The 25,698-nt window shown below is 32.3% G+C and overlaps 3 protein-coding genes across 10 annotated transcripts; 2 read left to right on the forward strand and 1 right to left on the reverse strand.

Annotated features, from left to right (window-relative positions):
* The first annotated feature begins 4,035 nt into the window (after positions 1–4,035).
* On the forward strand, positions 4,036–9,605 carry LOC137825732 (probable inactive receptor kinase At5g10020). 4 transcript variants are annotated; one of them, XM_068631488.1, is made up of 5 exons: positions 4,036–4,612; positions 4,877–5,876; positions 6,965–8,491; positions 8,661–9,243; positions 9,372–9,605. In XM_068631488.1, exons 2-5 carry the CDS (start codon positions 4,946–4,948, stop codon positions 9,388–9,390), a joined length of 3,060 nt encoding a protein of 1,019 aa, XP_068487589.1. In that variant the 5' UTR covers positions 4,036–4,612; positions 4,877–4,945; the 3' UTR covers positions 9,391–9,605. The 4 variants fall into 4 exon arrangements, with proteins under 4 accessions (XP_068487589.1, XP_068487587.1, XP_068487590.1 ...); XM_068631486.1 differs by having other exon boundaries at positions 4,074–4,612; positions 9,382–9,605; XM_068631489.1 differs by having other exon boundaries at positions 4,289–4,620.
* Positions 9,606–11,237: 1,632 nt separating this feature from the next.
* Positions 11,238–12,563, forward strand: LOC137823312 (NDR1/HIN1-like protein 13). The gene has a single exon (XM_068628394.1). The coding sequence runs from the start codon at positions 11,504–11,506 to the stop codon at positions 12,323–12,325; it is 822 nt and encodes a 273-aa protein (XP_068484495.1). The 5' UTR covers positions 11,238–11,503; the 3' UTR covers positions 12,326–12,563.
* A 5,829-nt stretch (positions 12,564–18,392) lies between these two features.
* On the reverse strand, positions 18,393–24,062 carry LOC137824322 (protein ALTERED PHOSPHATE STARVATION RESPONSE 1). 5 transcript variants are annotated; one of them, XM_068629907.1, is made up of 6 exons: positions 23,867–24,062; positions 21,920–23,075; positions 21,448–21,519; positions 20,868–21,085; positions 20,439–20,662; positions 18,393–19,770 (listed from the first exon to the last, which is right to left on the reverse strand). In XM_068629907.1, the coding sequence occupies exons 2-6, from the start codon at positions 23,013–23,015 to the stop codon at positions 19,032–19,034; spliced, it is 2,349 nt and encodes a 782-aa protein (XP_068486008.1). In that variant the 5' UTR covers positions 23,016–23,075; positions 23,867–24,062; the 3' UTR covers positions 18,393–19,031. The 5 variants fall into 5 exon arrangements, with proteins under 5 accessions (XP_068486008.1, XP_068486005.1, XP_068486006.1 ...); XM_068629904.1 differs by having other exon boundaries at positions 23,724–23,883; XM_068629905.1 differs by having other exon boundaries at positions 23,731–23,881.
* Between the last annotated feature and the right edge of the window lie 1,636 nt (positions 24,063–25,698).

Genomic DNA, 25,698 nt, shown 5'->3' on the forward strand with positions numbered 1-25,698 from the left:
GTGATACCTATAATTCAATTATTTTTATTGTATTGTATAGATCAGTGCATATATATATATAAAATTTTCTATTAAGATTATTTTTACTTTGTGTATTTTTATTTTTATTATTATTATATATATATATATATATATATATTAGTATTTTTATAATAAAAAGTATATTAAACAAATTTAAATTTATAAGATAATGTATATAATTATATTAGAACGATTATGTCATCTGTTTCGTTTTTAATAATTGTAAATATTAATTTTGATTTGTTATTAATATAAAACTAAAAAAAATATAATAATGAAAAAAAATGAAAAACTCAAGTAAAATATTTTCTAAAATGTTGGTGGAAAAAATTAAACAAGTATATTTAGTAGAGTTTATGAGTGCATTGTTAGCCACAAACCAGCTAGGTGGAGAGACTATTACACAACAATCATTAACGTATTGCCAACTGCAAACCAATCACTTGTGAGAGCAACCATTAAGATATCATATGTATTTCTAAGAAATGTATATTAGTTATTGAGTGTAAAAGAATCTGATATATATTATAATTTCAAAATTATTTATCTCTTTATATTTTTCTTTTTACTTATAATTAAAAAAAATATTGAGTAAAAACTAAGTTTAGAGAGAAAAAATAATTAATTGTTATTCACTAAATTAGATTTAAGGACTACAAGTTTATTAGTTTAAATTAGTTTGATAAATAATTTTTAAATTGGTATCTAATTAACTGTGGTACCAAATTTAATAATAAAAACTAACTTAGAAATCAATAATTTTTTTAATTTCTAAAATAATATTTAATTTAATCAATATAATAACTAATTATTTTTAATTTTTAAAATTAATTTTTATTTAATAATTTTTTAATATTGAATACAGCGGAGAGTTCTCAATATATTCATCCCACAACTCATACTAAGTTACATTTATTACATTAAAAATAATCTCAATGTAATATGTATTTACTATTATACACATTAATCCACAATTATTATAAATAAATGAAAAATAGTATAATATTTGAGATTTTAGTATTATAAATTAAAAATTGTAATACTTGATATTTCAATGTACATCTATTTTAAATAAATAAATAATAATAAATCTGTAAATAATGTATAATTATTTATTATTGTTAATAATAGATTAATTTGTCTCATTTTGTATGTCTTTTTCCACTGTGCCATGCAATTTTTATTTTTTCCATACTTAGTTTAATTGTTTATTTATTTTTATAAAATTTTCGTGTTAGGCATCATTATGCAACTTGACATCTCAGCTAAGCTGACACCTCAAGTAACAACAATCATCTGCCATCACATGAAAAAAAATATTATTAAAAAAAAAGAAAAAAAAAGAAAAAAAAATATGGGGGGACTAGACCAAAACCCATATGTTAACACAAACGATACATAGGTAGATTATACCTATTCACAAAGAATTCTAAGAACAGACTAGCTGGGAGTCTATTATACCAATGAAAAGATTCTCTATGAATAAATCCTAAATTAGCCAACTTATCAGCACACGCATTCCTTTCATGAAAAATATGAGTTACCCTAAACCTGATTGTCCCACAAAAATTAAGACAAGTATTCCATCGATTCTGAAGCATCCACGAAACATTAGTCCTAGCAGTAAACGCAGCACAAACCAAGGCATAATCACATTCAAGCCAGACATTAGTAAGTCCCATTTTTTGAGCTTCCTCCATAGCATGTATAACTCCATAAAACTCAGCAACCAAAGCAGTTTGAACTTCAAGAAACGCTGAAAAAGCACCAATAAATTCTCCCATACTCCCACGAAAAATACCTCTACAAGTAGCAAGACCAGGATACCCCCTAGCAGCCCCATCAGTATTAATTTTGACCCAGCCTGGTGAAGGAAATTCCCATCTAATAGGAAGAGGACGAAGAACTTTACCACTACGAGTCTTAATACCGAAAAACTTAATCACGTTGAAGTCCAACATATCATTCTTCATTGAAGCTTTAGACGAATTTCCCACTAGACAAGTTAAATCTTTAATTATCGAAATAGCCTTAGAAACCCCAATCTTATCCTGAAATCTAGCATAATTCCTCATACGTCATATCATCCATATAGAAAAGGTTATCACCGCAAGCTTAATCAATTTAACCAAAGGAGTACCATCACTCTTAATAAAAGAAAGTAGATCATCCTTATTAGAGAAATGAGAAGTAAGAAAAATTTGTCGTACCCAACTCCAAATATGCAATGCGTTAGAACATTCAAAAAATAGATGTTGAATAGATTCCTCTTGCTTTTCACAAAGCGAACACATAGAACATATATGCAAACCCTTATTCTGAATATGTTGATATGTAGGAAGTCGCCCATGAAAATTTTTCCTGAGTACTAGAGTTTTGGAAGACGGAATAGATGAAGACCAAATGAATTTACCCCAACCACCTGGAACTCCTGGTTCCAAGAAATAAGTCCTAGCCGATTTAAGAGTGAAACGACCAGACTCATTTAGAATCCAATTAGGAATATCCTGTTCCTCTCTAATCATGATATGATTAAAAAAAAGAGGCATCTGCTGTAAAGAGAAGGGAATATTCCAATCACAACCTGTCCAAAATTGAGAGATTGTATCCGGAATGCTAACACCATCAGATAACCCCTGCAATATTTGCTAAAGAAGTAGTAGAGCACCATTTATCATTCCAGAAATTAATAAAAGAACTTGTACCAACAGTCCAATAAGTATAGTCAAGTATGGTAGAATAAAATTGCTTAATTCCAGGCCAGAGAGAGGAAGATCTATAAACCGTTCGAAATTCATATTTTGATTTAAGAACCCTGGCTTTCAAGAGTAAAGACCAAGGTTTGTCGCTATAAGCAAAGTTCCAAGCAAGCTTAAGAAGATATGCATTATTTTCATGATGAAGATTAATGATATTCAAGCCTCCATCCTCGAGAGGTGAACAAATTTTCCCCCAATTAACGGTAGCAATACCTTTTTTTCAGAATATCACCAGTCCAAATAAAATTCTGACACCACTGATCAACTTGCTTAATAAGTGAAACAGACCACTTATACATATTAAAGCTATAAGTTAGAGATCAAGTAATCACTGTATTGACCAGCTGAATTCGACCCATCATGCTAAGAGATTTACCTTTCCAAGATGCTAGCTTCAATTTAACTTTATCAGCCAAAGGTTGAAGAAACTGACACTTTGGAGCACCAACAAAGATAGGTACTCCTAAATAATGGAAAGGCAAACAACCATGACTACAGGAAAGAATATTTTGAATTTTGGTGACAAATCTTGGAGAATTATCCATGGTGAAGAAACTACTTTTAGAGTTATTAATATATTGACCAGAAAAATCACCATATGTTTTAAGAAAAGAACTCAAATTTCTAAGAGACTTAACATCCCCCCTACAAAAAATAAATATGTCATCAGCATACAAAATATGAGAGGGAGTGAGATAACCGTGCGGACTGGCCATATTTAAAATCTTCTTATCATTCACAAGCTTAGAGAGACCTCTACTAAGAACTTCCTCTGCAAGACAGAAAAGTAAAGGAGACAATGGATCACCTTGTCTTACCCCTCGACTGCAAGGAAAAAAACCCACCAAACTACCACTTATTCTTATAGAAAGCATTTATAAAGTGGGATTTGTATTTTTGATATAATTTGATTTCATCTGTTATATAGAACATTCAATAAACATATATTTAAAATATTAAAAAAAAAGAAATTTAATAAATTAGTATTTTATGATTAAATGAAAGAACAGTGAGAGTGGGAACAAAAAAATCTTCTTTCTTGTGTATTTTTTTTGCTATGATAAAAGATGGGGCACAAAATAGTTAGAGTTGAAAATGACAATACGCGTTTTTGCATTGGATGCTTAGGAAGTAGAAAGTTGTGGTTAAAAGTGATTGTGATGTACTCCTGTAATAACACTAACACGTCTAATTCCTTACGTTTTCTATAAAATTTCACATTGCCAAAACCTTCGGAACAAAACCAAACTCATTCATAGAGTCAAAGGTGCAGCTAACGAGGTCTACTACTTCATTGTATCTGGGACAACAACACACCTTGTCTCTCACAAACCCTTTCTTCCCTAAAAAGTTTCTTCTTCTGAATTCACTTTTCTTATACAAAACAATATGAGAGAAAAAAAAAGAGAAAAATAATTATTACCAAAAAAGTTATAAAAAAAGGAAAAAGCAATTATATATATGACTTTTTTTCAGATATTATAATATTTTCTGTATATGATTTTGTTAATCATGACATGATAAAACAGCAACCTACCTACCATGTTTCTCAGTTAATGTTTTCCTCACTCTTCTTCTTTCATCACTCTATTCTGCTTCTACCCTTCTCTCAAAATCATTACTTTCTCTCAATCATTTGTTTGCCACATTGCATTTCACCTCACTCACCCCCTTGTTCAGATTTATAACCTCATCTTCTCAGAACCATTGGTTTTCCAACAGCAGAAACTTACTGGGGTTTTTTGTTCTGAATTTGTTCTTCTACTCACCTTGGTTAGCATTGTTGCTTCTGTTAGGCGTATATGCTTCATTTACTTCTTGTGAATTACGAGGTAAGAAGGTGAGAATGCATCATTGTTTACTTTTTTGCCTTTTTTGTGGGGCGGGGATTATGAATGTGCAGCAAGAAGCATAGGTTCCTTGTCTAATAATTCTTACATTATCGTTAGTGTTGTTGCATTTAAGGTTTTTGTTTCTCTCTTTTTTACCCGAGATTCGTAATTGTAGTAACAAGAAGTGATTTTCAATTTGCGTTACATTATTATAGAATAATATGCTCTAAAATTAATTTTTTGCCTTCAAATTTCTGTTTACAGTTGCCCCTTTGCTCTCACTTCCAGTGGCACATTCCCTCATACAGTCATATGTATTTGTGTTGTTGATTGATGGTTGGAGTAGGAGCTACAAGGAAAGGCATGCAGGCTATCTGGTTGATGCTATTGCTGTTGGTGTCTATTGCATTGGGGAATTCAGATATTGATGCTCTCCTTGAATTTAAGAAAAGTATTCAGAATGACCCTTCTGGATTTGTTTTTAATTCTTGGAATTCCAAGTCTTTAGATTCGGATGGATGTCCTAGGAACTGGTATGGAATATGGTGTAGTGAAGGCAGTGTTATATCAATCACTCTGGATAATGCTGGTTTGGTTGGTGAGTTTAATTTCCCGGCAATTAGTGGCCTTGCAATGCTTCGCAATTTGTCAGCTGTGAACAACCAGTTCACAGGAGAGCTCACACATGCTGCTACAATGGAATCACTTGAATATCTTGATTTGTCCCTCAACAAGTTTAATGGACCGTTACTCTCTAACTTCGTTCAGTTGCGCAAGTTAGTATATCTGAATCTTTCTTCTAATGAACTTGGAGGCACTCTTACTATTGAGTTTCACAAACTTGAGCAGTTGAAGTATTTAGATATGCACATGAATAACTTTTCTGGGGATATTATGCATATCTTTTATCAGATGAGCAGTGTGCTATATGTTGACTTAAGCAGCAACAGCTTCTCTGGTGCACTGGACTTGGGACTTGTAGATGAATCTTTTCTCTCCTCAATTCAATATTTAAATGTTAGCCACAATTCCTTGAAAGGTGAGTTATTTGCTCATGATGGTATGCCATACCTTGACAGTTTAGAGGTCTTTGATGCTAGTAATAATCAGTTAGAGGGTAATATACCTTCCTTTACTTTTGTGGTATCTCTTCGGATTCTTCGACTTGCCTTCAACCAGCTGACTGGTTTGCTGCCAGAAGCCCTATTGAAGGAAAGTTCAATGATGTTGTCTGAACTTGATCTTAGTCAAAACAAGCTTGAAGGTACCATCTATCTTTTCTGGGTAAATTGTGTTTGTGTTCTTTCTTTAAAGTAAAACATTTTTTATTTAAATGTTAGTTTGTAAACCTAAACGTAAGATGCAATTGAACTGGTAGTCTACTCCCATTGTGTTTCTATCAGTTTTGCTAACTCATTCATAAATGAAGTTTTGGGTGTGAAAAACTACTGCCAATAACCCATATCAAGCTTCTGTATAGTTACTGAAATATGAAACTGCAACTATCTTTCTAATGCCATTTTCTACTATTTTGTTATTTTGATAGACCCATTAGGGGATTATTCTTCTATGGAATAAATAAGATATTTTCCATATCCTCGATGGCTCCATTTGTTCTAGGAAGAAGGTTGTAGAAGAAAGTACTATACGATCACTAAACTGAAATAAAAGTCTATTCTTGATCAATATTGACTGAAATAAAAGATCATTAGTGGACTTCTCAAATTCTTAATATTTCTTCAATTTGAAGTTTCTATACCAGGTTCCACCTATTGATAGATAAGTTAAGTTCAAACGTCACTCTCTGAGCCAATTAAGTACTAACGAAGGCTGCATTGATTACAAAAGACACAGTATGTTAAAAAATTAACTCAAGTATTTTGGTTGCATATCATCAGCATCAGTCTATTATGTTGATGTTAAACCTTCTTTTAAGGGGAACCTTGTGGATAGTATGCCGCCAGGTATGCAACTGTCATCAGACCTTTAGATCTTTAAGAAATTTCATGTGGTAACATATATCTGCAGTGAATTTGGTGTCCAGGTTTTACAGTTTTTATGTAGTCATCCCTTAATCCTTGTAGAGGTCATTTTATTTTGTATAGATATAGACTTTGGAAGTGCTTTCAAATCTGGCCAAACATATGCAACACGTGGTAAACAATCTATTGTACACTTAGAAATCTTGGTCTACTTTGTCTCTACCACATTATTGTGCATTTAACTTATTCATCAATTTTAGTCATAATATTTTAAAATCACACATGGCTATGCCATGCCATGGCTTCCAAAATGTCTTATTCAATGAGTTTCTGCTTACCCTTTTCTTTACAATTTAAACTTTCTTTGTAGGTCCCATTGGAATTATTACCTCGGTGACTCTGAGGAAGCTTAATTTATCTTCAAACAAGTTGTATGGCCCCTTACCTCTCAGGGTAGGCCATTGTGCTGTCATAGATTTGAGTAATAACACACTGTCAGGTAATTTCTCAAGGATTGGATATTGGGGTAACTATGTGGAAGTTGTTCAGCTAAGTACCAACACATTGATAGGAATGCTTCCAAACGAAACTTCTCAATTTTTAAGGTTAACTGAACTTAAGGCATCCAATAACTTATTGGAGGGCTTTCTCCCACCAATTTTGGGAACATATCCAGAACTAAAGGAGATCGATCTTAGCCTCAACCAGCTTTCTGGGGTCCTCCTGCCAAGCTTTTTTTACTCAACCAAATTGATTAATCTTAATCTCTCCAACAATAAGTTTTCTGGATTAATTCCTATTCAAGTTCAACCTCCTAATACTCCACTAGTTTCTACTGAAAATATTAGTCTGGTGTTTCTTGATCTTTCACACAACAACTTGAGTGGGACTCTTCCTTCAAATATGAGCAGCCTTCACAATTTATCATATCTCAATTTATGCAACAACAAATTGGAAGGTACTATTCCTGATGACCTTCCAGATGAGTTGAGAGTATTAAATGTGTCCTTCAATAATTTTTCCGGTGTTGTACCTGAAAACATAAAGCATTTTCCTGAATCGGCATTTCATCCAGGAAATCCTATGCTGGTGTTTCCTCTTTTGCAATCATCACCAAAAGATACTTCCAACCTAGGTTTGAGGGAACATCGGTTACATAAAAGGTCTGCCACTAGAATTGCCCTGATTGCATCTTTGGTTGCTGGTGCTTTTGTGATGGCTTTTGTGGGCATAATAATTTATTATAAGGTTCATCATGAAAAAGAAATTACTTCTAAACAAAATGAAGCAAGAGGCATCACTCAAGAGAGTACTTTCACATCAAATATAGAGGCAGCTTACAGAAATTTGGAAGCATTACCACCTTCTCAAAGGGGCTCTTCTGATGCTGCAAGCAATATTCATCCAGTGGGAGAGAAGCCTATGAATCTTGGCCGTAGTGAGTTAGGTAAGAAGGCGGAAGGAATGTATTCCCCAATGTCTATTTTATCACCTTCAAATCCTTCATCTTCTAAAAGCCATCAGTTTGAGAATCCTGGTTCCCTCCAAGTATCCTCTCCAGATAAACTGGTTGGAGACTTGCATATATTTGATGGGTCCTTGGTACTAACTGCGGAAGAACTTTCATGTGCTCCAGCAGAAGTTATTGGCAGGAGTTGCCATGGAACACTTTACAAAGCGACACTTGACTCTGGTCATCATGCATTGGCTATCAAATGGTTAAGAGAAGGAATAACCAAAGGAAAAAAGGAGTTGGCAAGGGAAATAAAGAAACTAGGGACTATCAAGCATCCAAACCTGGTTTCTATTCAGGGTTACTATCTGGGGCCAAAGGAACATGAAAAACTGATCATATCAAATTACATGAATGCACAATCTTTGGACATTTATCTCCATGGTGAGATTATAGCTTCATGTTTGATTGCAGCATTAAACCTAGGCTTTCTAGTTATTATACTTCTCATGATATTTTTGGGTGTTGAAGGGCGAATAGCCACATAGAATTTGATTTCTCTGCATGGAGCCAGTTTTGTTTAACTGTTTCTTCTATTTTTATTTTTATGCAGAAGTAGATAAAACAAATCTCCATCCTTTGACTCTTGATGAAAGGCTGAGGGTGGCTACAGAGGTGGCGCTATGTCTACATTTCTTACACGATGAGAAAGCCATACCTCATGGCAATCTCAAATCCACAAACATTTTGCTAGAAACTCCCAACAGAAATGTCCTCCTCACAGACTACAGCCTGCACAGGATACTCACTGCAGCAGGTACTACCGAGCAAGTTCTGAATGCCGGTGCACTCGGTTACCGGCCTCCGGAGTTTGCTAGATCAAGCAAGCCATGCCCTTCTTTGACAAGTGATGTTTATGCATTTGGAGTGGTCTTGTTAGAGCTCCTAACAGGAAGAAATTCTGGAGAAATAGTTTCTGGGATTCCTGGGGTGGTTGACCTCACTGACTGGGTGAGGTTTTTGGCTGAACAAGACCGTTCAAGCCAGTGCTTTGATAGGTCTCTAGTGGACAAGCATAATGGGGAAAAATCCTCAAAAGTTCTTGATGACATGCTAAAGGTGGCTCTTAGATGCATCCTTCCAGCATCTGATAGGCCTGACATGAAAACCGTCTTTGATGATCTCTCAACAATAAGGTAGAGTTGCTGATCATATCATAGCCTTAACCACTAACATCATCATCATCATCCTCATTATCTACATAGTTGCTTAATTTGTTCAAGTTGCTTTTCAATTTTGTTGAATTTTGGTCCCTTGATGACAGCACTCAACAGGCATTATAACAAACAAGTCAGGATATGAAACGAAATTCTTTATCAAAGGACATTCATTCTTTTCAACCCTTCAATGGGCAGGTTGTGTATATTGATCATTTTTGCTGTACTGTTCTGTGTAATAACTGATAATGCTAGAAGACGTTAATCCACCATTTTGCCATCACTGCAATCAATGGAGTAATGCTGTGATCCAAACTCAGTAAAATCTCTTCCTTTTCTTCCTTTTCTGCTCATACTTTTGAATTCATTTAAAAGGGCTGCTACATGTTTAATGACTTAACTGATAAAAAAAACTGGAATGTGGTTGAAAATTCATGCATATTAATTAACAATGATTATGTCTTAATTCATGTAATATGATAGTATTCATATACATATACATATACCTATATACACATATGTCCTTTTTTATGCATGTTCAGCCTTGCTTATGTGTTTGTAAATGACTAAATCGTACATGATCCAAAAACATTTTTATCTTTATTTTTTTTTTTAATGTAGTATAACTCGTATATTATTATATCTATGAGTAGTATAGTAGTAATTTTTTTTTACTTGAAATAAAGTTCTATCTAGTTAAGTTAGACACACTCCTACCTGTTTCTTAACTTTTAACAAAAATGAAGAAAATAATTATAAAAAAAGCAATTAAAGAATATAAACAAGTTAAAAATAAATACAAATAATTGAAATTTTAGAGACATACTAATTTTAAAAAAATATATATTTAATTTCCTATTTATAGCTTTTAAAATTTAATTTAAAAACGCAATTATCATTCTTAGTCACCTTTAAATCTCCTAATCCTAAAAAAAAAACAGTTACTCACAATTATTTTAATTATTAACGTCACATTTATGTAATAATTGCGTTACTGAAAACAGATTTGTTGAATGTAATCTCCATATAAAAAAAAATCATAGAAATATTTTGAAGGAAAACAGTGTTTTTTTGGTTGTGTAAACTACCTAACTGTTCTCTATGTGGAACATGAAAGTTAATTTTATTTTGCAAGACAATTAATTTTTTTGGTGAAGTTTTCTCAGTTCCACTTTTTTATATTTTTCTTATTCAATGGATAATTTGAAATGCAAATATTAAAGTTGAATTGATTATAAATTTAACTTCTTAATTGTTATCAAATTAATTATAACGTACATAAACTTTTTAAATTGACGTTGATTTAATAATAATTGAATCAATTATTATGTAAAGTATTAGGAAAAAACACTTGCGGAGAATTGACCCCTGAGACCATTTCAAGAAAAGGGAAAATAAACAAATAAGATTAAAATAATAAAGCATATAAATCTGGTGTAGAATATAAAGGAAATAATCCATAAGAAAAAAACAAAACCGCGTTTGGCAAAGTGCCAACTAGCAAGTACCCAAAAGGAATCCCACTAAAGAAGGTTAACTATCCATTTGGAACATCCAAATACACCTTTTGCTTCTTCTTTCTTCCAAACTTCCCAACTGTGATTGATTCATCACACCGTGAACTGTACTCCATTTCCCCTCTTTTTTTTTATCAATCTTAATTTAAATTACATTTTTAAACTTTTTAAGTTCCACATGTCAAATGAAAAAAAAAAATTTATGTATTTTCTTTTACAATAATTTATTTTCATAATTTAAATTTGGTCTCATACAATTAAAAACTCTATTAATAATCACCGCTCACGGTTTTATTAATTATTTTTGCGAGATTTGAAAAATAAATAGGTCTTTGTGGGTTATCTAAAATAATAAATTAATAATTAATAATTAATGGTGCTTTCAACGTGCAATGCAACATTATGATCTGTGTGTTCTTTTTTACTATCATCATCATCAAACAAAAAACTGTTTCGTTATTAATTAATTTTTTTAATAACTTTTTTTTATATAATATTACTTAAATTTCACATATTAATATCCCTAAACCGCGTGGATATTCCATTGCACGCGTAAACCGTTTGATTCATATACAGTCAAACACAAGCACCTAAACACCGCTGCAACCCTCACTCATTCTTCTCTCTTCGATTCGAAATTCTGATTTCATTTGCATTTACGTTTCCTTTTCAATTGCATTTGCATTTGCAGATAGTTTATTGACTCGTCACTGACTCACTCAATGGCTGACCGAGTTCACCCCCGCGATTCGCCTCCTGTTTCCGCCGAATCACAACCAGCTTCACCTCAGGACTCCTCCGTCGTTCCACAACCGATTCGGCCACCGCCGCCGGAGAAGCCGGTGCCTTCACCTGGAACCTACGTCATCAAGATCCCCAAGGATCAAGTCTACCGCGTTCCTCCGGCGGAGAACGCCCGCCGCTACGACCAATACACTCGCCGGAAGCACAGCCGGAGCCGATTCTGCTGCTGCTGCTGCTGGCTCATCGGACTCCTCTTTATTTTCGTCGTGCTCCTAGGCATCGCCGCTGGCATCTTCTATCTCGTTTTCCGTCCAGAGGCGCCGAAGTACTCCATCGAAAACATCGCCGTCAGAGGAATTAACGTCACGTCGCCGTCGTTCGATGCGGCGATCTCGCCGGAGTTCAATGTCACCGTCAAGGCCGATAACCCCAACGACAAGATCGGAATCTATTATCTGAAGGATAGCTCCGCCGAAGTATTTTACAACGACGCGAGGCTCTGTAACGGCGCACTTCCGGCGTTTCACCAGCCGTCAAATAACGTGACAGTGTTCGGGATGGTTTTAAAGGGTAACGGAATCGAGCTGAGCAGCGAGGACCAAAGGTCGTTGGTGGGTTCGCAGACCAAACGGAAAGTGCCGTTGACCGTTAGTATCAGGGCGCCTGTGAGAATAAAAGTGGGGTCCGTTAAGACGTGGAAGATTACCGTTAAGGTGGACTGCGATGTGACGGTGAACGAGTTAACGGCGCAAGCGAAGATTGTTTCTAAACGTTGTGACTATAAGGTGGACCTTTGGTGATGAAAAGATGGACAACAGAGACCGTTGTTATTATTATTATTAGGACCGAAACATCCTACAGACTATACATTCTTTATATTTCAAATAATATAGTGATTATAAATTGCAGAAATTATAAAAAAAAGTCGTAAATTACGTATATAGTTGCATTTATTGATACCCATGAGTCTGAGATTTTGATTTGGTTTTGCAGAAGAGATTCGATTTTATTGAATAAATAGAGTGATTTGATTGTTCATTCTTCTTGAAAGAGAATTTTTGTTGAGATTAAACGCAGGTTCCTCTACCCACCAAATGAAACCTTCTTTTGCTGACATTTTACAATGCTTTCTCTTTTTTTGCATTATAACATCACCACTAAATTATTTTAAATAAAAAAAAAGTGAAACTTTAACTTCTCCTTTTAATATGCTTTAGTTTAAAACAAAACATCATCTTTTTATTATTGACTAAAAATTATATATTTTGGTGAATTTTTTTATAATTTTACAACTTTTAATAAATTTTAAGTAAATATTACATTGTGTTAAATAACATGTTTTTTACGTCACTCAATTTAATATAGATATCAAATATTTTGATTCATTATTTTATGCAATACAATTCTTTTTTTCATGGTCATTTTCCAAAGTAGAGTAGTTAACCTTTTTTTTTCTATTAATTTAACAATCATGCTACTTACTAAATGCTTAACGATTATTTATGATTAAAAAAAGAACAAAAAACATATAATTTTAATGAAAATGTAATATTTGTTTTATTCGTAACTGAAACGCGCTCGTATTTTTAGTATTCCTCCCAAAGACATAATTCTATGAAAAAACACAAGAGTACTACTAGTCTAGACATACCAATACATTTGAGTTCAATACATTTCTAGATCAACAAAAATACGTATTTCATATTATTTATTGTTTTCAATAACTTGACTTATATAAGAACATTGTTTTTATTATTAACTTCCATATATATGCACATACAAACAACGAAATTAATGAATTGTTTTTAGTATTAAGGGCAATCTAACAAATGAAGGTAATTTTTATTTCTTATTAAACGTGATTGTGCAACCAAAGCCCAACCCTAGTTAATCGTGTATATATATATATATATATATATATATATATATATATATATATATATATAAACAAATCTGATTTTTCATATTTTTCATCAACAACTAAAAGCTAAAATCACTTGTTTTACCTCATTCAGTTTAGAAAAAGAACTACATTCAATTAATAACGTTTCTTGTTTTTACTAATGGGTCAATATTCATGAATGGGAAGAAGTTCAGACTTTGCGTAATAAAGTAGTGGAATTTATGTGCACAAAGAAATGGTTGAATTGAATATACTTTTCATTAGGTGGATGGTTCAGAAATAAGTACTAGACTTATATATTTGAGACAAATTAATTAATGTCTTAAAAATAGTTTAAATTTTTTATGAACATGAATTGTGGGACTCTAAGCCAATAATGATTAATTGTCTCTGTCTTGTTCTATGTTTTCTCTTTTTATAATTTTTTGTTTTTTTTTATATGTCCATCTTATAGTCAGTTGTTTTTTATTATCCAAAATATATTCTACATTCTTTAAAATGTGTAATATATCATATTATTAATGATATACAATTTATTTATAATATTAAAACAATTATAATAAATTATTCTAAGATGTCGATTCTCGGAGACATTCGTCGCATAAGCATTCTTAGTCATGAGCATAGCCGTCCCTACATTCGGAACACATTATTAATACATCCCACCGTAATTTTGGGTGCATCTTTATGAGTCTAAATATTGCAGCATTTACTGTTTCCATGTTTATGTTGTACAAGTGATTGCAGTTTTTCTTCTTCTTTTCTTCCACAACGGCGTATGAAGTTCTAAGTATTAGGTGCAACAAGCTTGGGTTAGCTTGGTTTATTAAAGGATGTTACATACGAAATTTAAAATTATATAAAATAGTTTCTCTTCTCGAACGGGTTTGGGGTCTAGAGAACGATTTCTTCTATATTTTGGTCGGTCACTGACGCTCCAAGCTTCTCGCTTTGCCTTCCTTCTCTCAATCGTCTGACTCCACAGGTGGGAGTGATACCTGCAGAAGACACTCCAACGCTCAAGTTAGTCAAGGTGTCGGCACTCGGGTGTCAGAGTACTGTCGATAATGACGTACCTAGTTTTTGGAATGTGTGCTATTTATATTACCTTAATGAGCCTTTGTCGGTGGGCCGAATTAGGGGGTTGGTTCATGGTTAGGGTTGTACTAAACAACCCTTAATTGTGGATTAATCCTGCTGCCTTGGTCAACCCATAACTCGCTGTCATGGGTCGGTCGGTCACGTGCTCTTCTCATTGTGGTTATGCAGCCGAATGGTCTAGTTCTTGACCGTCCCATTCACACTGTCTTGGTCGTCCAAATACAGTTTCATTCATAATATATTAATATATTTTGTCACTAGTATATATATAATGATAAATATATAATTATATAATAAAAATTCTACATTATAAACTTCTTTTCATAATAATTTATAAATAAAAATATTTTTTATTTTAAAAAATAAGATAAAGTTTGCTGCTCATAATATATTAAAAAATGTTTGTAAGGACTCGTGCTTTTAGTGTCTTAATTAAGAGTGTGTAATAATTCAAAAAGTGGTAATTATTAGATCTATATTATACTTAATTTTTAACTTATTTAATGCAGTGTATTTGTTGTATGAGTGGTATAGATAGTATATGATTTTAGACCTTTAATCGTAGAGTTTGTTTCTGTATTTGGTCTGTGGTTGATTTGAGAATGAAAATAGTTAAACAAATAAAAAAAAGTGAGAGTTGAACTTTTATTTTATTTGGACTAAGAGCAGTTGGAAAACCAAATAGAAAGAAAAAGACGAAATACAAAGAAAAAAATAAAGGGTTTGGTTAAAATGAGCTAGAGTGTTAATACATACAATCACTTTCATTTTTTTTTTCTCTCGTTAAGTTGTTAAAGATTTTAGATATAAGGTCAATTGATAGTATATAAGTGAGTGTAAATCTTATCTTATAAGTTAATTGTATAAAACTGAGTTAGATTTAAAATTTATTTCTTAAAATTATTAGAGTTATATTTAAAATCTATTAGAATGAAAATTTGTTAGATATAGTGCTTAATAGGCATATCAAATTCCTTACTTCAATATTATGAAATTCAAAAGCTAAATGTCATGTTTAGTTTTGTTCTTATTTAATAATTTATAGATATTTGTAAATGTTTGTTTGTTGATATTACATCTTTAACTCAAATGAGGGTGATTTCGCTCAAACAAGCAAAATAATCAAAAATATATTTTTTCTTTAAAGTTTGTGGTTCGAGTGATCTCTTATTAAATGATACATCTCTTGTTATAGTGAGAAAAAAAAAATCTTATTGAATTGAATATATTTTAATTAAGTAATATTTCTATATTTTGTAAGAAATATTTTATTAGTGTAAGTTGGTTTTAAATGCTAAATGATTATATCTATAATTCAAATGTATATTATTACACTTACAACTCTATCTATTCATTAAATTATTTTTTACAAGAGAGGCATAAATGTTTAGTTGAAATATAATATTTACTATATCCATGTATTTAGAATCTAACTTGTGAGGTATTGATAGATATGTATGTAGTTTTAAAATTAAGATAAATATTCATAATATGTTTTATGTGAGATAGAAGTTATCACAAAGCTAATACTATTTTTTGTAAGCATATATTAAATATTGAGTCTAGAGTATTATAGATGGATATCCCAACTTTAAGATAAAGGTATCATATAATATAATATAATGAAAAAACTAATGGAAATTACTTTCATATATTTGTGGATGAGGGTGGAGAATCTACTTCATCTATGTTGGATATTATTTTTACAACTTATCTAAAAATTAAATATATCCTATTGAGTTGTTCCTGTCTTCTCTTTAGTTCCAGTTGTCTTCCTTCGAGGTCCGAGAGGGTGGGGTACCTGCAATGACATTCCGACACTCAAGCCAGACGAGGTATAATCAATTGGTTCAATTTAGAGTTCAAAAACCATTACCTTTCACTATGAGGGTCCCCTCTTATTTATACTTTTCCATTGGACTTTATTCTCTCAAAAGGATTAGCGTAGGCCCCAGTTTCAGTTGTCTTCCTTCGAGGTCCGAGAGGGTGGGGTACCTGCAATGACATTTCGACGCTCAAGTCAGACGAGGTATGATCAATTGGTTCAGTTTAGAATTCAAAAACCATTACCTTTCACCATGAGGGTCCCCTCTTATTTATACTTTTCCATTGAACTTTATTCTCTTAGAAGGATTAGCGTAGGCCCAATGAATATTTAATTACGCTTTGTAACCTTAATTAAGATTAGTGCTCTTAACCTATGATTTGACGTGACTTTGACTAAAAGACCATGTCCGGATTGACCAGTCACTTGACCTTTTGATTAATAATAGAATAAACATTATATGAATAAAATTAAGACCAGAAAATTAGTAATTTGTTCCTATAAAGAATTAAGGACCAATTACATTATATAGATCCAATAATGATAAGAAAACAAAAGGATTTTTCTATAGACAATTTGAAGCTCATATACTATTTTCATGTGAAATATGAAAATATCAAAATTCGTATTCAATTGTAATTAATAGTACTTAATAGCCTTCTCGAAGTTGCAAAATTTAAAAAATATTTGTCTAACTTCTTGGTGTGATTTTTAATATTGTGAAAAAAAAATCTATATAATTATAATTAATATTTATATATTATTTTTATTAGACTTAATTTACTTTGTATGTTAGGTTTCATTTTGAAACTATGATACATACATGAACAATGATGATAATAATATAATTTTAGAATAAAATTTTAAGATATAGTAATAATAATAATGACATATATATTAATTTTTTTTTCAATTTTGAAATACATCAATCTATGTTTCTTTATATCTATTATAACAACAATAAAGCCTAAATCATATATATATGAAAATGTACGTTTGCTATGGTCAGTTTTGAAGACGTTACATATACATTATTTATTTATAAAAATGTTAGATATATTATTTAATCGAATTATGTATTTAAAAATAATTTAATTGTTTTATATTTGTATACTACATTAATTATAATAAATAATAAGAACTAAAAAAAGTTAAAGAGTTAGAAGTAACGAAAAATTTACAGAACCTAAAATATAATAAGATAAAAATTTAAGCTAATTATTAATTTTTACATTACGTATAATTTTAGTATGTTTTAAGGATTAATTCTATATATATATATATATATATGTATATATATATAGTATTACTTTTATCTTTAGAAATAAAATTAAAATATCAAAATAAATTATAAGCACTAACTAAAACATGATTATTTTAAACTAAAAATATACTATTAAAATAAATTTATTAAAAAATAAATTAATATAATTATATTTTTATATTAAATAATAAATATATTACTTGATTAAATTATGTGTCAAAAAACATAATTATTTTCATTTGAAAGCTTTTCTCGTTACCTTAATAATACTAATTAGTATTTTATACTTTTAGCATTGAACTAACTATAGTTAAAGACTAAAGAAAAGATAGTAAGAAAATATCAAGAATTTAAAAATTAATAAATATCTTTGTTAGACACTAAAACAGACTGAATAAAATTTCATTACTTAACTATCCTATTATGTCCATGTAAAAAAAATCGATGTACTTAAAATAATAAATATATTTGATAAAGCAAAAAATATTTAACATTAAAATTAATGATTAAAAAATGGATCAAATTATAATTTATTCAATCGTATTAGATGCTATTGATTAATCGTTGCAAAATTAAAATTAATAAAATGTTCCAAAAAAGATTAAACAAAATGGGTTAGATATTGATTAAAAAAAGAAACACTTTGTCACCCAAAATTGCTGCATCAATGCAGAGATAAAGGATGTTATTCTTTTGATAACTATTTTAATATTTTGTGCCTAAAAAGAAGATTTAATGGTCTTAAAAGCAGCTAGGGGTCAAAATTATAAACACTTTTTGAGACAAAAAGTTGAATGAACAATTTATAAATGCAAGTTGTTCAAAATGACAATGTGAACTGTTACAGGTCTTGGTTATTTGAGTGTTTTATAAAATTCAAATAAATATTGATAACTAATAATTATATACACATAACATAATTGAAAAAATGACAGTAGCAGTGAAAATGAAGGAGAGCACATGTGATGGTAAAAAACCTTTATCACCCAAATCTTCACCATCAGAACCTTGTGATCACTGCTCTTACTGAATCCTTAATCACTCATTCACAATCTCTGCAGATCAATCTATCAGCTCCCTTATCTTCATTCATAAACTAAGGTACTCCAATGCCATAAGGCTCCTTGATATGTGAAAGTATGCATGAGAGAGTCATTGTACACAATATTTTCATTGCATTTGCATATACAAAGAGATTGTTTCTTGATTTGAACCCCAAAAGGACTAAATGGACAGTAAGTGTGGCAATGAATAGGGTCTTTATCACATCCTACCATGCACAAATGCTCCATCCTGTGGACTTGTATGCTAAACACAAACCTATAATTCTGCAATTCCACAATGTTTCATTGCAAATTATCATGTGGATGCTTATTTTCAGACTTGACCACTTGTGATTGTGACTCTGATGGATCAACTTTGGGATTCAGAATTATGTTGTTGACCATCCTGAAACTGAGAATTCAAATTACCGTTTTGAGACTGGGAATTCCAACCCTGATACTTTTTTACCTCCTTAATGCTTTGCCTAAGTTCTGTGTACATTTTGACAGAACAACCAGACAAATTATTTAATTGACTAAGAAATCGAATCAAGCTTCGTCGAAATTGATCAAAGCCTGTTACCCAGTCCTCTGATACGTCATCTGCTAGTAAACCATCAGCTGATTCGCCACCAATATCAGCCTTCCATGTTGACATATGAGGATGAGCACCTTTTCCTTGATTCTTGTCTTGGTGTGGTAAAAACTGGGCAGTATCTGCAGCCAAACTCTTAATGGAGTCTGCAACATCCTTTACAGGTAAGGTATTAAGTTTACTCAACCAGAACTCGCAGGTGACATATATTGGAGGACCATAACGGATAAGAAGGTCAGGTTGATGCCTCTTTTTTCTCTTGGATGATTTTTCTTGAAGAAGAACACATTTGTTAAGCCATCCGCGTATAGCCTCCAGGTAGAATTTCTGAGCTCCCATCCACTTGGTAAAGCTTGATGACAGAAATTGGAGTTCATTTTCAAGATAGGCAGTAATCTGTCTACGTAATTCAGAATCCATGGTGATTCTAGCATGGCTGTTGTTATACGCTGCTGACATGATTTGAAACTGAAGTTTGTGGCATTCATGCATCACTTCCCACATCCTATACAACCTGTCAACAAAGCATAACAGAAACTGATGAAATACACAAGAAAGAGGTTAATATCAATCAACAAAAGTAAATTTACATGTGTGGACCATCCATCTCTGTGACTATGAAAACATAAGTTGCTTACAGATCCAATCTCAATAAACAATTACTAAAAGTTAAGTATAATGTTACTCCAAATTACGAAAAAGGGTTTCGATGTTATAGTCTTCTGGTAGAAAATTCTATACTGTTTAGCAAGCAGAAAAGCCACTATAGGGATTGATATACATCAGTCGTTAAGTTCAAAGAGACATGACCCATAGTAGAAAGGATCTTCTGATTATGCCCTATTGATAAGAATTTAAACAAGGGTGTAATTCAGTCACCTGAGCTAGATATAGAATGACTTTCACATAAGCAAAACAATGTATTTATGTAATGGAGCTTTTGATTATTGACTATTTTTTTTTTTGGTTAAGTAAATTCATAGCTTCAAATGAATTTATCAAATACAGCAACTTTTACTAAGATATAAACAGAAACTTGCTAATAAAATTTCTCATGGTATTTCGTGTTTGGTCTTCTTGGTGCATCTTTTATTCACTCTGGTATTTATTGTATTATCGAGGCAATGCATGTCAGCACGGATTAGATAGTAAATAAAACAACAAAAAGCTACAGAATCATACCCTTCAATCAACTCCTCAAGCTGTGGTTGAAGCTCTTTGTCCCGTAACTCTTCAATCCTCTTCGATATAGAGTCTATCCTGTGAATTGCAACTCTGATTCTTGAGTGCAGATCCTTGACTGTTGCACGTGTTTTATCAACCTTAGAGGTTTTTTCTCCTTTTGATTCCAGTTGTCTTAAGATTTTACATTTCATGTCGTATTCTTTTCTGACAATCTCACTAGCCTGCTCACAGGAAAAACAATGATATTAGCAAACAGACAGAGAATACGACATGTACCAATGTATTCAAAATATTTTACTGTCAACAGATAACTTCAGGATTTGGTCTAAGATCCAAAACAAGACTTCTGGACATACTATTGCCGAAATATAACATTGAGAAAATATACAAAGGTTGACAAAGTTGTTGATAAGAAGTACAGTGTACCTTTACTTCATCATAGAGTTTCCTTTCCCAAGCATATAGCCTATCCAAGGTAGATGCATGGCTTCCAGAGATCATACAAGAACTATCAAAGAGATTATTTGTATGGTCCTCAACATTGTCAATTGAATTTGCTGCTCCTAAAGGGTTTCTGGATGAGGAGGAACGGGATGATGCCGTCCTGTGCCAAGTTAAGTACTTAACCGAGTTTTGAGCAGGTTCTAGGAAGATTTAAAAAAAAGGGAAAGTTAGATGTTGAATTCAAAATCTATGTTTTGAAAACACAGCAATGAACATTGAATTTAGAAAGAAAATAGATAGGAAAACTTTATCACATGGTCTGGTATATCATAAAAGCCAATTCTCTATGCCACAGAATACACAAGAATCAACAATTTCTTGACCAACACCAACAATAGGCAGATTTAATAATAGGATTGGCAATTCGAATCACTCCTGCTGAGGTAAATGTGTACTCTTAGGGAATACTTTCAGTTTCATAACTAAAAGATTAGTTCAACCCCACAAGATGAGCAATGTTAAGCAAAATAAAAAGATAAACCGTAAAAATGGCTCAAATTACCTTCTGGAACCTGGCCTGGGTCTTCTCCACATGAGAAACACGCCTTAAATAACGAGGATACCACAGAACCATCTGTTACAAATAAGAATTCTCTGGTTTAAATCTTAAAACATTTCATTTTGTAATAAACATCCAAATGCTTCTTTAAAACAGAAAGTGAAGTTTTATCTCAACTCAAGGATATCACCAAGATATTTTAGTAAAATATGTAATGTACCATAATCTTAGTTAATGGACATTCATGCAAGGAGTGGCTGCCCGTGGCCTATAGGGTATATTCTTTTTCTATTTTTGGCTAAGTGTCTAGAGAGTATCTTAAGTAGTAGCATGAATATGGGGAAAAATTGCATTCCAAATCTCATCTATATATTCTACTTGTACTAAAAAGTAAGAGCTGCTAATATTTAATATTCCCAGATGAAAACTGATTAACAGCCAGACAGAAAGAAAAGAAGAGAGACAACAAGATTACTTTCTTTTCCTGGGAATATTGGACGAAAGTGAAATTTGTTTGCTTCAAGCATCCTTGGAACCTCTTTGCCAGATTCTGAAGCTTTATTAAAGAGCAGTTCAATATCTCCCACGCTTGAAAAGAAATTCTTAGGGGTGATTTTATTTTCACTATGACTTTCCTTCTCCATTGGTTTATTTGTTTCAGGTGGAGGCAAAGCTGCCATAGGTGCTGTCTTTAATGTAGATAAATTAGCAGAGTTCCCTTTTTCTCCATTTACTGATTCAACTTCAGAAGCTGAATGTCCCGACAGAGGCCTAGTGGTGACAGGTACAGCATCTGCTTGAACATGACTTGAATTAGCTCTATTTAGATTTTCAAATCTTTGGACTAGAGTTTCTGCAGTAAGCTCTTCATCAAATTCATCTTCAGAGTCCCTAGAGTGTTCCCTTCCATGAGATGAAGACTTATCTTCATCATCTTCTAATTCAGGAATTCCCTCCTCCTCCCTTAGTCTCTGTATATCATCAGCATTCCCAATATCTTGATGCATACCCTTCCCATCTTGAAAAGAAAATTGATGGTCAATGGGATGAAAGAGACCAAAAAAGTCCCATTGTGGAGTTCCAGCTGGAAGAGAGGAATCTTCAAATGCTACACTGGCATTTTGTGTAGTAGTACCTGAGGATGTTAGTATTCCAATAACAGGTACAGGTGGTCTTTCTTCAACTTTCTTAGAAGAAATAGTGCTATGTTTCATATGATTTGCTCGGACCTTACTAGAAGAACTAGGAGGGGAAGAAGTTGGGGAGAATGTTTCATGTTCAGCTGCATCTATGTGATGTGACACAGATGGCGAAGAGAATGAGAGGGTCCTTCCAGTTAAAGCAAGTGGTTGCTCTGGCGTTGCATTAGTGTACAAAGAAGGCTCAATTGGTCCCTCAGGTTCTGTGAATTTTCTCAGAGCTGTTCCTGTATTTTTGAGTGATTGAATATATGAAACATGAGCTGCTGCTAGTGAGCAACGCCCATCGAGTGCTTGTCTCACAAACTTCTTTCTATCACGGCATAGCTGCAGTGCCTTGTCATCCTCCATTTTGGAGCTTGAGGCCCCCATTATGCCAAATCTAGCTGAATTTAGCTTTTCCTTAATGGAAATCCTTCACTGAAGTTCTATCTGTAAATTCATCAAACATTGAATAAGCATAATAAACCAGATCACAAATGTCTTTTTAGGTACACAGAAACATGGTTTTATTTGTAACACATTAAGAAACCGGACATTCTAATAAACAGCTGGTGGAGATGATAACCGTGAAATCGAAACAATGAAATGTCACCATCAATTTTCTTCTGGACACACAAGCAAACAAATATTGCTTCTGATCTGAAGAAAACAATGCTAGTGAAACCACAGCAAGCAGAGGCAACAATTGAAGAGGGAAAATCAGCTCAAACTCCAAAAAAAATCAAAGAGAAAGAGCATCCATTATCCAAAAAGACAGCAATTTTGAAAGTTGAAGTTGAAAGCCAAAAGACAGTGTTCAAAACCCAATGAGAGACAGACAGTGAGTGAGTGCGTGGGGATGCAGAAAGCACCCAAATTTACAGCAAAGGAGACAAATTTCAAGGAAGGGATAAATCATCCAACTACAAAATAGAAAGTGGGAATTTTTTGAGTAATTAGCCAAAAGAAAAGTCGAATCAAACCCACAAAAAAAATCATGTAGCAGGAACAAGGAGGGTACCCATAAAGCAGAAATCACAGTGAAAGAGCAAGAAAGAAAATTGGAATTTGCAAAAAGATGAAAAATTTGGTGGGTACCAACTACCAAGGCTGCAGGGTAGCAAAGCTGCAGGATATGAACTTGGATTTCAGCAAAGACCCATGTAAGAGAATCCTTGACAGAAACTGGATTTAAGAATTTTCAGAGAAGGGAGAGAGAATAATGTTATGAATCTTAATACCATTGCTGCTTCCATGCAAAAGAAACATAAGAGACACATTGAATCAGTGATGCCACCTCCACGCGGGTCCCACTGTCTGCCGAAAGTAGAGCGTGGAAACACGCGCCTGGAGCATTCACAACACTTCAATGCACAAGAAAGCAAATGGTACTATCTTTCTTTTCAAAGGCATCTAATTTTCCATCGTTCATTTTCCATCTCAAAAAAGTGTCTAACTTCTTATATCTATTAAGGAACCAAGAGAGAAAAAAAAAAACACAAAACTTTGATAATAAAGTTACATAAGTGTTGTTTCTTCAGTTTAATATTCAGTGTCTAATACAGTTCAGTTCTGTTATCACAAAAGTATTGTGTGTGACTGTCTAACACGTACATGTTTACTTATTTGTCTGTTTAAAAGATTAAAGAAACACATGCAAAGCTTTAATTATGAACAACATATATACTTATAAAGAAAGAGGCAAAAGATCTTGATTTTTAAACAAGCACATGCACACTATTTGCACATATATGACTGTGATTTATAAAACTAGTAACATTAAAATGATATCATAAATTAAGGTATAAAATACTCAACATTTGCAAAAGGGTGAGAGGAGCTTAATGTGGTAAAGTGAAAGATGATGAGAAGAGGAGAAAAAGAAAAGTGTATGAAATGTGGACATGTGATTAGTTTATTTGGCTTGATGATCTTTTTTGGGTCATGCCTCTAATCGATGCATTACTTTTTTCTGCATCCCTAACTCCAAATTCTTCCTTCCATATTGTAGGGTCACAATAAATGTCACCACATTCTTCAAGCATTGTGTCAGCTTCTTCCTTACATTTAATAAAAGGTAATAATGTAACCTATAAGTTTGATACTTTAATTTTTTTAAATAATAATGTGGTAAAAAACATAACTTTCAACCAGTCAAATCAAAAATCAAACCTTAATTCGGTTGAAACATCAACCTAACTATCATGAAGTGTGTGAATCAGAAAAAAAAATATCTTTTACAATAATTCTACTCAACTACACTAAAATTACCACCTTTTATTTTGTCCTTGTCCTCATGAAAAAAAGAAAAACATCAACCTAACAATACTTTGAAAAATTATTATTAAAGAAATATTAATGATACTAAAACTTTTTGTCTTGTACCAATCATGATTACAGTCAGAAATGATGTAAAAAAAGATAATTATAAAAAAATGACATTTCCATCTTTCACCATGTCAAGTTATTTTTAAGAAATTAAAAAAAAAATTAATTTATATTACATAATTTATCAATTTGTTAACTATATAATGTAATAAGAGTTGATGTTCTTCTTCACATTGGTTTAGTTGGTATTATAAATTCATTCTTTTATACATTTGTTTCTATCTATTTCTTTATATTAACGTGATGTTCTTTTTTTTAATCGCTCCTTAATTTAGTGGGACACCATAACCAATGAATATTGGTAATTGATTTATTGGGTATATTCAATGATGGACATTCCAAAGTCTTGGAATTGTGTCTCTCTTGAAAACTTTGAAGTTCAACCTAAACAATTGAAGATAGTATTTCCAATGTATCAATGTGATAAACATTAATTATCCATTATCTCTTTATGAAGAAGTTTTCCTCTCATTCTCTATATAGAGAGAACTTGTGCGAAAGAAAAAATGTAAGCAAAGGAGAAGAGTAACATAGAGAGAAATGAGATAATAGATATCCACTATAATGTGAGATTAAAAATCCTAGTGAGAAACTAGAGATACATTGTATTTCATCCTTGTGGGGTGAGATTAAGTGTTATTCTTATAGAATGAGAGAAAACAATGTTATAATTCTACTTTCATAA

Source organism: Phaseolus vulgaris, chromosome 8, assembly GCF_000499845.2.
Source record: "Phaseolus vulgaris cultivar G19833 chromosome 8, P. vulgaris v2.0, whole genome shotgun sequence".
NCBI lineage: Eukaryota > Viridiplantae > Streptophyta > Magnoliopsida > Fabales > Fabaceae > Phaseolus > Phaseolus vulgaris.

What these genes read in the sequence shown, in the direction of transcription:
- LOC137824322 (XM_068629907.1), bottom strand. Translation starts at nt 23,015, where the DNA reads ATGGGGGCCTCAAGCTCCAAAATGGAGGATGACAAGGCACTGCAGCTA. An exon ending in AATATTCCCAGGAAAAGAAA is followed by an intron (nt 21,520 to 21,919) that starts GTAATCTTGTTG and finishes TATTTGTAACAG; the next exon opens with ATGGTTCTGTGGTATCCTCG. An exon ending in CTTGAGGAGTTGATTGAAGG is followed by an intron (nt 19,771 to 20,438) that starts GTATGATTCTGT and finishes CTTTGTTGACAG; the next exon opens with GTTGTATAGGATGTGGGAAG.
- LOC137823312 (XM_068628394.1), top strand. Translation starts at nt 11,504, where the DNA reads ATGGCTGACCGAGTTCACCCCCGCGATTCGCCTCCTGTTTCCGCCGAA.
- LOC137825732 (XM_068631486.1), top strand. Translation starts at nt 4,946, where the DNA reads ATGGTTGGAGTAGGAGCTACAAGGAAAGGCATGCAGGCTATCTGGTTG. An exon ending in TAGTCAAAACAAGCTTGAAG is followed by an intron (nt 5,877 to 6,964) that starts GTACCATCTATC and finishes CTTTCTTTGTAG; the next exon opens with GTCCCATTGGAATTATTACC. An exon ending in GATGATCTCTCAACAATAAG is followed by an intron (nt 9,244 to 9,381) that starts GTAGAGTTGCTG and finishes AGCACTCAACAG; the next exon opens with GCATTATAACAAACAAGTCA.